Consider the following 13,599-nt stretch of genomic DNA (forward strand, 5'->3'; position numbering starts at 1 on the left):
TCTTTAACATTTAAAAATATGTTACATAAAAATGAGCAACTGTGATAATAAATAAAACTTAAGACAGAAAAAAGTGGGTTATTTCGTTATTCAAGGAGACAGATACCTGCACACATCAAGCTATCGCACAGTTAAAAAACCCACCCCCACTCATCCTGAAACAAAATTCAACTGGTAAGAAAATCCCCCTTCAAAACAATTTTAATTGTACTATTAATTCTTCTTCCATTTTTATTTCATAAAGTCATAATCCAATCTGGGTTGGTCTTTTGGCATTAGCAGACATAGCCCCTGGAGAGGAGTGAGATGAGGTCAGAGCATGGGGTGCTGTGTTTAGAAATGTCTCCTTTAAGAAAGTATAAGTTGTATCAAGTTCAGCTTGCAATGGCAAAAAATCCCCAACACCAACTGTGTCCGCAGGAAGAGCAGCTCTTGAAGGAATGGAGAGATTTGAATGGTCTCGTGATCCTGTCTGTGACATACAAGAGAAAAAGTAATCATTGAGTTGAAAACCCTTAAGAAGAACCTAAAACTATAAACAAGGAAGTAGACTAATAATTGTTATAACATAAAATGGGATGGAAAATGCCATTTAAATAACCTATATGACAATATGTAAATATTAAACTACTTTCCAAGTGTGACTGAATCTACTCGCCCTATGTCATAAGCTTTTAAGGGCAACAGCAGAAACACCAAGACTGCATAAAACTATAAAGTCATTGTATGAAAGAGTCAATACAATCAGACATTTTCTCCTCAGGTTCAATTAATTGTTTACAGAAACCAATGATTTGAGTATTTATTTAATTGTAATATGTGCTCTATATAATATGGAAGATTAGGCTGCTTAGAAAATGAACTATGGGTAATTATGTATTTTAAAATTATAAAGGAAACTTAATTTAATTGAAAGACATAGGACAAAGAAGTAAATTCCAGTGACTTCTAGAAAATAATATATGAATATATAAAATTCTAGTGAAAAGAAATTTTTTGCCTTTACCTTTAATAATAGTACCACTACCCTCTTTTGATAAAGACTGGTTTAAGTATTTGGAAATCATATATCAAATTAAATTATTGCAACATAAGAACAATTCACCATATATTCTTAAACATTGCTGGTATCCAGAATCTTACTTAAGATATGCCATATACTTACATGGTACTTGAAAATGAAATTAACATTTCAATAAAGCTGGGCATTTAAACCTTAAGTAATATTGGTAATTAGTAGTTAATATTTATTGTGAATGATGTCATACAGTAAAGCAGGTACTATTTTATGACATTTAAAAAACAGTGATCATTTTTATGTCAAAATTTTCTAGATTCCTATCAAATAAATGCTGCTGAGATAATAGGTCCAGTCCTAAGTATCTCTACTAAAAACATATTCTATATTGTAGACTTTTAAAAAATCACCTTTTTGGTAGACCCTCCTACAGTTCTGATGACAAAAGAATGTAAAGCATAAGGGTCTGCTCTATTATGTCATGTTATACAAAACTGTTTCTACATGTGGAGACAAGGAAGAAGCTATCACTGACTTTAGGAAAGCATTAGGAATTCAACTGTTGTATGCGTTACCATTTTTGTAGATTTTTTTAAAACTGCAACTGGAGAAAAATCAATGTCTGCATCTAACACCTAGTTCAGCAATTTTCTTTGATCTCTTTCCTTTTGATTTCTTGATACTCCACTGCAAGCCTATAGCTGGCGGAAATCATCTCTTTTCATGCTGGAAGTTAAAAAACACCTAAAATGGCCACTTGGATAACTCTATGAAGGCAAGGATTTATTTTAACCCCATGGAAGGAAAAGAATTTCCAAAATCATGTATTGACCCTGATTAGCAGCACTGATGAGGTTTCATTTACACAGTCTTAAGGCTGGGCCTGAGCATGTCAGTCCAGAACTGAACAGAGGCATCCCATTCTATGAGGAATTGGTGATATATGCTCCTATATTTTTACTGACTTAACTTTCCTGATTTTTTCCAGGGGTGTGTGTGTGTGTGTGTGTGTGTGTGTGTGTGTGTGTGTGTGTGAAATGACAGCATCACAATCTAATTGGCTTTGCTGCTGTATACACTATGATCCCATCTCCCAACTTTTCATTCTGCTAGGCCTGTGAGTAAGGGACAGACATGCTAGGAAAGCATGAGGTGGTGGGGCCCGATGGTCTTCATAAAACTTAGTTATAGCAGTAATATTCTTCACTGTGATAAAGAATATAGTCAGGCAACTTCAAAAGTTTGTTTTTATGTCCTTTTTGTATGTTGTTAAATTATAATTGTATATATTTATGGGATGTATGAGTGATACTATTTTTACTACAATGTGGGATAAATAAAGCCAAGTAACCTATCACCTCAAATAGTTGACATTTTTGTGATGAGAACATTTGAAATTTACTTCATTTTCAATATTAAAATGTACAGTACTTAATTGCTAGCTATATTTATCACAATGTACAATATATTTTTAAGACAAATAATCTTATCTTTGTACCCTTTGATTTTTACCTCTTCAGTCTCCCTCCCCACTCCATCCCGAAGCCTTTTAGGGGCTTGACTGTTTTAGAGCCCACATTAAATAAGGACATGTGGTATCTGTCCTTTTTTGGATTTATTCCACTTAGCATACTCTTCTCCTGTTACAAATAACAGAATTTCTTCTTTTTTAAAGGCCAAATAGTTTTCCAATATGCATATATTCTGTTTTATTTATTGTCCGTTCATTCACTGATGAGCACGCAGGCTAACTCCATAGCTCGGCTATGGAGCTCAGTGCTGCAGCGAGCCGGGCATGCAGACATCTCTTTGACACAGTGACTTCAAATCTTCTGGGTAAACACTCTGAAGTGGGTTGGCTGGTTCATATGGCAAATCTATTTTTAGTTTTTTTGAGGATGTTTTTACGTCTTTATACTTCAAGGTCTGGTCTAAGAAAACCAGGTGGGAAAGAGAAGGGTATACAGAATCAGACCAAGGAAGACCAGGTATCCTCCAAGGTATTCTCTTGATGTTTTTGACTAGAGTACAGTCACTGTGCCAAGATGACCAGCACTCCTATTTTGTCTTTCTTACAGAAAAACACCATTTCCTCAAACCTGCCTACTATGCTTGAAGTTTCTCTTTTTGTTCTTTTGAGTCCATCAACCTAACACATTACAAAATCAAGAGGGCAGTCCTTTAGGGAAAGTCTCTACAAACTGCTCACTTCTCTTTAACATTGTACAGATTTTGGCACTCTACAAGAGGACCCCTCATCTGTCTTTTCTCGGCCTACTTTTTTTTAATAAACCAGCTTTTTTACTATATGTGAAAGCACCCTTTCATGTAAGATAACATTTTTTACTAAATAACCTTGAAATAGGATGCTAAATATTTTTCTAGTGCTTTAGGTCAGTCTTATACATTATCTTCTAAAATTATGTTTTAAACATGGAAAACAATCTAAACACCTTAAAAGGGGAGTTCCTTACAGACTTTAAACCCAAAGTTATATCCTCTAACAAGCAAACAGGCTTACTTTTGTAAAAGTTATGACAAATGACTGCTTTTGCTACTAGGATTGTCTGCTGTACTGATATGTAATAATTCTTTTTCCATGAAATGGGATAAAAAAAAATCTGATTTTAAGTCACTTAGCTTAAAAAGAAAATAGCAAAAATTCTGGTGAGATTTTGATTTAAAAGTGTTACGTTACAATAACAAGTAAATGTTAACTATTTTCTTGTTACAAATAATACCCAGAAATACATCATAACACTGTTTAAATATAACCAAGGGCGTAAAAGACAGTTAAATAACTTTTCGTCAGAGACCATTTAAAAGAGTGAATATCCACCACCTAATCTTACATTTTAAATCTGTAAAGCCCACGGTCATTTAAACTACTTTTTAAACTGCCAAGGTGTTCTGGTAGTCTCTTATATAAATCTAAATTTAGACAATTTTTCAAAAAGAAATTAGTTACCTGAAATAAGAGCTAGGTGTCATGTGAATCTTTATGGAAGCACTTTTATTTACTCAATAAGCTGTAAATGATTCTGTTTAAACTGTTATAATCCATCAGCTAAATACATATTCACAATACAAAATGTGTCTGCTAAATTTCTCCATTTAAAAAATCTTATGGAATATACTAATTGGACACATCCAATAGCCATTTTTCAAGGTTTTAATATCTTCACTTCCAAGAATGTTTTCCAAACAACAAAAAATAAAGCATTAGTCTAATAATAATATTACAACTCAATAAATTATCTATAAATCAAAGCCACTTTGCAAACCGAGGCTTCTGAAACAACGATGCTGAGCCGCTTGTCTCCCGCATCGCATTTATGACCAAGTTACGTCTTTGAGGAAGTGGGAGGAAGTGAGATTTAGTAAGGCTAAGCAGCACTGCATGAGATTCTGCAAAGCACATAGTGCTGTGGAAAGAATTCTAGATTGGAGGTTCCCCGACTATGGTGTTTGCACCCACTTCCATTATAATCTAATGGGGCCATTGGGGGCAGCTCAATCAGTCCACCCATGTTTCACTTTTCTTGCCTGGACTTTGTCTAGCCCTGAAGTTCTACAGTTCCAGTATAACTCCATGTATGATATGATACAATATTAACTACTGACTTCTATGGGTAACAGTGACCTAGAAATCAGAGTTCCCCACATAGATCTAAGGTAGGGATGTGTGTGTGTGTGTGTGTGTGTGTGTGTGTGTGTGTGTGTGTGTGTGCGCGCGCGTGCGTGTGTGTGTTTGGTACTGAAGATTGAACCCATAGGCATTCTACCTTCAAGCTACACCTCCATCCCCTTTTAAATGTTTTTATTGTTTGAAATAGGGTCTTAGTAGGTTGCTGAGGGTCTCAGTAAATTGCTGAGGCTGGTCTTGAACCTGCAATCCTCCTATCTCAGCTTCCCAAATATTAGGATTGCAAGCATGTGCCATCATACCCAGCCAATGTCTAAGATTTGGGGAGCTATACAGAGGCCTTTCTTAGGAGAAGAAATACATATTGCACTCAATTCTTAAAACAAGAAAGTAGACAAAAAGATTAGCCACAGTTTAGATGATGTGGTTTCATTCAATTAAATTCTGTAATATACTTTTCATTACTTTGGCCTCCGTGTTGATGTTTTAAAGGCCTGCACACTACTGATTGGTTTTAGGTGGGGTTCAACAGCTGTACATAAACTGATGAAGAAATCAATGCATCAAAGCACCCACAAGAGGGCATTACAATGAGGCTTCTCTACCATTTCTACTTTACTTCTTAATGTGTTCTTACCAGTAGAGTCTCAATACTTCATGTCTTCTAAATACTGTATTTCAAATTTGTTAACTAAATTTCACCTGTCCATTTTGGTTCTGACATGCTGGTATCATAGGTCACTGCATTTTATACAGACAGAGTTTCTCTTATGGAATGCTTGATTTTATACCTGATACATATACACATATACGTTCACCTTAAAAACACACATATATGTACTTCATGTATGTATTCATATGTATGTACTCACACAGATATCTGCTGTCCCATCATTAAATATTTACTTCTTGTAGTTACCAATTCTAATTTCAAACCTGTGGCAATGTTTAATGCATTACTCTGACCTCCATGTTGAAGTTTTAAGCCCTGTACACGACTGACTGGTTTTAGGTTGAGTGCAACAGCTAAGTCACTAAACATTAGTTACAGCCTAGTTTGGCTCTTTAGCTCATTGCCATTAAACCACAGGGAGAACTGTGAGTTGATGGAGAATTTAAAAGGATCTCTATAGATAGGAAGCACCCACAAACCCTGTGTACCAAGAAATTAACAAGGAAACTCACAGAAGTAGAAGAAATAACAACAAACTTAATTCATATCACAACAATTTTCCCCTCAGACAGAGAGCAGCTTTTGAGTCACTCTATGGGGTCTGAATCTGGCCTCTGCAGCGTGGTTGCTGAAGAAGACTGACTGGATTACTGGTTTTGCTTCTTCATGCTGCCCGTAGCCTCTGCCATGTGATTCTGCAGCTGTTTGCTTCCCTGTCCGGCCTCATCCACGTTTCCTTTGCTGATACTGTGCAATCCAGTAAGACCCTAAGTACAGTACCCCACAGGTCACGCCAACCTCCTGTCTATCCTCGTCTGCCCTTTGTTGGATGAATTTTCTACCTTTCAAACTTGGGTCAAGGTTTTATTCTTGGTAAGAACTTTCAAGAACCTCTTCCCACTCTTTTCCAGCTATAGGTAAATGCAACATCTTCAGACTTTTACATTCCTCCATTAGCATTTATTTATCTATTTTTACTTGTTTGTACACCTTTATGTTTTATAGAACTACAAACACCTATTATGATAAAATTGTGACTCTGTGTTCCTAGCACTTACCAGAATATCTAAAACTAAGTAAGATTCCTAATTAATGAATGACTGGACAAAGCATTCACATTATTTCTTCATGGTTTGGTCTTATATTGCCATTTGGTTATCATACACATATATACAAATTATTTCTCATGTAGAAATATCATAGAAAAATAGAATGGGTATAAATTTATAAAGTTTACAGGTTCCATATTTTATTCTGCCATTTATTAACTATGTGATCCTTAACAAGTTACTTAACCTGTATGACTCTCTAATCTTTGATGGAACAAAGGTTGTTATAAATATTAAATGAAATAATATATACAAAATACATAGTATATGATAACTCCACTTCTTTCTATTCTTCTAAAGTTATAAAAAATTTGAATTTTATCATTCTAGATCATATGTATTAAGCATATATGTTTATTGTTCTAGGATTAGCTTTAGGGGCCCTGTATGAATTCTCACAACTCAAGAAGAAAGTATTGCTATTACCATCATCTTACAGTTAAAGAAACTAGGTCTTAGAAGAGTGGAATAAATTGCTCCAGAGCCAAGCATAGTGGTGCATACCTATAATCCCAGTACTTAGGAAGCTGAGATAGAAGGATCACAGATTCAAGGCCAGCCCCAGCAACTTAGCAAAACCCTCAGTGACTTACAGAGACCCTGCTTCAAAATAAAAAGGGTTGGGGATATAACTCAGAGGTAGAACCCTACTGGGTTCAATCCCCAGTATCACATACACACACACAAAAATACCCCAAAATGTACAGCTTGGTAGTGATAGAAAGAAATGTGAATCTAGATCTGATTCTCCTACTCAAGCACTTGAACACTGTCTTCTCATGCTACCCAAAGAAGATGCAACCTTAGACTTATTTTATATAGGGAGCTCTTTCACCAACACAGTAGGGCTTCAGTGAATCTCTATGACTGGAAAATAAAAGCACATGGATTGTAATAGAAGCTAAAAATAAAGGTTTATATTTTATAACTCATATATAGTTTGACATTTTAATAATCAGGGCACTAAAATAAATAAGTAAAATGCATGGCATTTACATAAAATAACAGTTCTAGCCCTTTCACCAAAGGAGGTTGGTTATATGTTGTTATATTCAGAGGTAAAATTCAGCACTGAGGTTTTAAATTACACGAGAACATTTAAACTTTAATTTTAAATTACTTTAAAGATAACTCGTACCTGACAAGATAACAATTCCCATTTTCTTCTCTTGGATAGTTAAGTGTCCTGACGTGATTGAGGTTGGAAAAAGAGTTGAAGAATTTTCCCTGACGGCTTTTGTTCTTTCTTTCCTAGTTTCCTTCACACCCCTGTGCTCCCAGGCTGCTCCTGTCCTGCCAATCCTGACACACCTGATGATAGAGAGTGCCAGAAATGGACAGAAAAATGCAAAGGAGGCATTCTTCCCCTATGTCTTAGAAATATATGCTCTCAAACAACTCAGGGAATTTGAAATGTAAATATGCCTATATACTCAAATATATAAAAAATACAAAAATTGAATTAATAAGCACATGATTGTGATATATAGAAAAATGCCATTGAACATGGAAATGGTAAACTGCTTTTTACAATGTACAACACACATACTAACCACAGGGTGACTTTCTTAAAGTTGCCTGGGAATCACTTAAATAAGAACCTAATTAGAAATAGACTAAGCAGTATATTTGTTATGACTGAGTATAATTGCAACTGAAAACCTAAAATACACTGACTGACTTAAACAAGGTAGAAGTTAATTCTTCCCTGACAAGGCCATATGAAGTAACAGGAATCCAAGCCACTTCTATCTTGGCCTCCACAACTCAGTATACACTTCCATCTCACAGCTTAAAATGGCTACTCAAGTGCCAGCTATTAGTCTGCATTTTAGCCAGAAGAAGAGGCCAGAGCAAAGAAAGAGGCACTGCTTCCATTTAAAGATACTTCCTAAAATTTAACACTTTTGCTTACATTTCATTGACTAGAACTTAGGTCATAGGACTAACTTAGCTTCAAAGAAGTCTGGGAAATATAGCATTCCTCCCACCACAGCATCCCAGGTAATATTCAGAGGACTTATTACTAAGAAAAAAATAAAAAATGCACATGAGAAAACCCTTGCAACATCTGCCTCAGGTACAAATTGCCTGTTCGGTTGGGGTAGGAGAAGTACAATAACAAATAAAAATATGAAGCAGTGATCAACTTCAATAATAATTAAAAAATGCAACACAAAACATGTCAATGAAAGGTTACTTTTCACTTATCAGATAGGAAAAATGTAGATGTTTGATGAAACCCACTAATGAGAAGAGGGGAGAAATGCAAGACTCACACTATATACATAGGGATGGCAGCTGGTACACACTTTCTGAAAGACTGAATTTTGAATGTATTTACCAGTTCTACTACTAGCCATTTCTTCTATGGCTATACTCACAAAAATTTACCATGGTGAGATAAAGTTGTGTGTACTGAAGCATTTTTTAAGTAGAAAAACATTTTTTTCTTTTCTTTTTTCTTTTCTTTTTTTTTTTTTTTTTTTTTTTTGGTGGTACCGGGGGTGGAACCCAGGGGCTTTCTACCTCCAGGCTATACTCACATACCTATTTTCCATTTTATTTGGAAACAGGGTCTCACTATGTTGCTGAGTGCCTCACTAAGTAGCTGAGGCTGGCTTCGAACCTGAGCGATCCTCCTGTCTCAGCCTCCCAATCACGGGGATTACAAATGTGTGCCACCACGCCCAGCTTTAGAAAAACATTTTAAAAATAAAACTATGATCTCTATGACACTGCCATATAATACGTTTTTTAAACTGAGATAAATACATAAACACTGTCATAGAAATATGGTTAAGTGAAAACAAGTTAAAACAAGTATGTGTGTAGATACACCTGCATACCAATATACCTATAATAACTGAAAATACTGTAAGTAAAAAATGTATTTAGCCAGGCATGGTGGCACATGCCTGCAATCCCAAGTGCTTGGGAGTCTGAGACAAGAGGATCACAGGTTCAACCAACCTTAGGTACTTAGTGAGGACCTCCACAACTTAGTGAAACCCTGTTTCAAAATAAAATATAAAATAGGGTTGGGAGTATACCTCAGAGATAGAAAACCCCTGGATTCAATCCCTGGCACCAAAATAAGTAAATAAATAAGTATTTAAAAACTTAAAAATGTATTTAATACACTTACTGAGCATCATACCTTAACAACACGGTACACTGTATAGTACCAGTTGCTTACCCTTAGTATCATATGGCTAACTGGAAGATGTGGCCCACTGCTGCCACCCAACATCACAAGAGAATATCACAAGGTGCATGGCTAGCCCAGGGAAAGATCAAACTTCAAAACCGGAAGTACAATGTCTACTAAATGCATATTATTTTCACATATCATTTTGTAGAACGAGAAGAATCATAAGTAAAACCATGAAACTGCGGGATCATCTTTACATATAATGTCTCTCTAGTTATCTATAGTATACAGTAATGTGGATATTTATTTTTTTAAGGAGGACAACAAATTCAGTTTTATTTGAATCAAATCACAACACTCTCTTTTCCAGCTGCTGTAAAGTGTATGTAAAATTTTCTATCCCAGATCCACTTTATAAAGGTTTCCTGTGACATTACAGTAAGCTCCTAATTTTTCAAACAGAATAGTCCCAAATTCTCCTCAAAAATTAAAACTCAGTTCCAATGAATGGTAAATACATACGAGACACTTAAAAGGACAGCCAAGAAGTCTTCCAACAGTTTTAGAAAGAATGTAGACATTTTTAAAAAATCCCCACTGTCATGAACATAAATTGAGGTTTTTCAGCCAGGTATAAGCTGAATCAAAAAAGAAATTTAAAAATCCAATAGTCTATTAACATTTTCCAATGTTAATACACTGCAATACTGACAGTGCAAATACAAATCTGGCCTGAATGTACAGACTTTCAAGCAACAGTGTACAGCTTTCTTCGTCCTCCATGCTAAGAGATGTAAAAGCTTAAGGGCCAAACAATACCAAATGTATAGGCTTCAAAAACCATCTAAGTTAAAGGCATTTACTAGTTTTAGCAAAGATATTTATATATTTTTAAAATAAGCATAAACACACACTAATGGATACATAGCCCTTTTTTTTCTGAAGAAGTAATCATGAGAAAACTATCATTGAAAAGGGGACTAAATTAGGTTATGGGTTATAAAAAAAATCTTTAAAAGTTTAAATTTTTCTTCCAACTTTTTTTTCCTCTAAAATTATTTGAATTGTGAGAGAAGATTATGAACTTATAATTTACAAAAGTGGAAATATAGTCAATTAACAAATACATGGGGGAAAACAGTGTCCCCCGCTAGCAGTCAAAACTGAGAAGTAAATGAGATATTCATTCCAAATGAAAACTGAACTTTAAAAATAGCGTAATTCTATTTGTAGTAGCATCAAAAATAATAAAATAATTTGAAATAAAATTTAAAAACTAGTGTTAGTGAAAGCATTGTGAAACAGGCATTTATAAATTGCTAGCAATTATATAAAATGATAGAGCCATTTGGACTATAATTGGACAATTGTCTTAAAGGGTTAATGTCATTTGATCCAACAATTCCATTTATGGTTAGGTTCATTATAACAATAGCAGACAAAAATTGTAAATAATCCTATGTTTAACCACATGTATAGGTAAATAATCTCAAAAACTTGATAAGATATAATGAAGCTAAAATTTATGGCTACACATTTTTGTATAACATGGACAAATGCTTAGGCTTGACAAAGGGTCAGCAATTTTTTTTGTAAAGGGCCAAGTAATAAGTATTTTATGTACTGTAGGCTATATATTCTCTGTTATAACTACTAAGTCCTGCTATTGTAGTATAAAATCAACCACAGACAACATGAAAAGGAATTATCATAGCTGTGTTCCAACAAAAGTTTACTTATAGACACAAATTAGATTTTCATATAATTTTCATGTATCAAGAAATAATATTCTTTTTTTGGTGTTTTCACCATAAATTTAAAGTGTAGAAAACAGTGTGAGCTCATAGGCCATACAAAGACAGAATAGAGTTGTATTTAACCCACAGGCTGTACTTTGTTGTAAACAATGTAAGTAAAAAAGTAGTATACAATATTACACGGGATATTTGTTTTGAGGTACCAGGAATTGTTGGAATTCTTTTCCTCTATTCTCCTGTGTTTTCCAAATTTTCTACAATAAGCATACTTTATGTTTATAAGCAAAAATTTTTCATTGAAAACTAATTTTATATATGATGAAACTATATATATTTTATACATACTGAATTATGTATGTATTTTATTATAGTTATAACTTAAATGTGTGGTTAAATTGAAAGTGTAATTGGTTAAGGGTCTAAGATGGTAAGTATTTAAACAAGTGTTCTGTAAGTTTTAAAAGGATTTTGCTTTAGCAGAGAACATTCTCTTTCGACATTTTCAATGATCTAACTCACATTCACAATCTGACATGGAATAAATGGAGACATAAATAGCTATACTGGGTAGCCTGTAGCTCCACTCTGCACAAACGTAACGCCTTGTGTAGAGTGGCCACTTACAACTTGTGTGCCTTCATTTTACTCCAAATACCACTTCCAGCTGCCAAGTTACAACTTCTGTGGTCAAAATGTACACATGTCACACTCTCTCTGGGAACAATTAGGCAAAAGTTTTCTGACCACTTTTTCATTACTGAAGAATTTCCTCTTAAAGTTACAAACCTTTTAAAATTCTATTGAAAAAAATTTAGCAATACTCTGGAAGTCATAAACTTAGAACCTTTAATAGTACATATTTTATTTTTCTAAGTGGAATTATTGACCATGCTCTCTGATAAAGAAAGGTGGGTGAAGGGAAGAACCATCTATAAAGTAAAGGTGTTTGAAAGAAATGACTTTCTTTTTTTAAAATGTGTATGTTTACTTTATTTATTTGTATTGGTGCACTGTAACTATACATCACAATGAGTTTCAGAGTGACAAAGACCCACCTGCCCACAGCACCTGGTTTGTGTTTCCCTTCAGTTCCCACCTCCTCCCCGTAGCTTGTCTTTACATCAGTACAAATAACTTCATGTATGAACAAAGGGTGATTTGAATAGTTACCACCATCAGATCTCCCTTCCCTAGCCCCTTTCTAATATTGTATGTATCTTTCAAGCATACACCTTAACAAACTTAGCAATAGATTCACATGTTACAACTACAAAAACACTTTTTCATGCCACTCCCTTCCTCTGCTGTTTTAGAGCATGTTCTCTCATTATTCCATTATATCACACCTAGACTCCCTAGCAGTTCTTTAGGGGTGGTACAGATAGTCTTTATTTCTCGGCTGGCCATCCTCAGTGTAAGCTGTATATTCCTCAGGCTTATAGACCCTTCAACCAGGCCTTTTGTTGGGCCTTTCTGGAGGGACTGCCTATCTTCAGTTAAATGAATGTAGTCTACTTATCAGCAAAAGAAGGGCACTTTAGATGTAACACAAATCATGTTATGTAGGGGTCATATCTATGAAATGCTTTCAAATCACAACAAGCAGTGGAGAGAATGTTCCCAAACAAATAACCTAGCTGGAAATGACATTTCCTTTACATAATATGCAGGAATGTTATTCTGATAGAACCAGGCCTTTAGGAATCTCAACCCAAACTCATATCTAGGGAAAATGTCCTTTAGAAGAACTGTGAGAACAATGTAAAACCAACAAATTCCAAAATAACATACACATAGGTTGTATTTCAGGAACCTACTTCCAACATTATCAATTCCATATGATAGATTTCTCCATGGAAGCATAATAGAGAAAGTATAAACACACACACACACACACACACACACACACACACACACTCACACACACACACACTTTGTAACTTAAATTAGCTCTATTTATTTATTCTATTTATTGAGAAATAGCAATTCTTTTTATTTATGGGATAAGATGTGATGCTTTAGTAATACATATACTGTAGAATAAGCAGATTAGGCTAATTAACATAGCCATTACATCACATACATATTTTGTGGTGAGAACATTTAAAATCTACTTTTAGCAACTTTGAAATATACAATATAGATTATTAATAATTATAATCACTTTGCTATGCAGTATATCATCAAAAGTTATTTCATATTTCTACTATCTAACCAAAATTTGGTAATATTGACCAACATT

General features: G+C 34.5%; 1 protein-coding gene across 4 annotated transcripts in view; it reads right to left on the bottom strand.

The window, feature by feature from the left end:
* Positions 1 to 244: 244 nt before the first annotated feature.
* CCDC171 (coiled-coil domain containing 171) overlaps positions 245 to 13,599 on the bottom strand; it is a gene marked incomplete at both ends in the record, with an annotated part of 323,708 nt that continues 310,353 nt past the window's right edge. For all 4 annotated transcript variants that reach the window (XM_080709193.1, XM_080709192.1, XM_080709191.1 and 1 more), the window contains one exon: positions 245 to 472. In XM_080709193.1, coding sequence (XP_080565319.1) covers positions 245 to 472 — 228 coding nt within the window. The remainder of the gene's footprint in view (positions 473 to 13,599) is intronic.

This window comes from Muscardinus avellanarius, assembly GCF_963383645.1.
Source record: "Muscardinus avellanarius genome assembly, chromosome: 13".
Taxonomy (NCBI): domain Eukaryota; kingdom Metazoa; phylum Chordata; class Mammalia; order Rodentia; family Gliridae; genus Muscardinus; species Muscardinus avellanarius.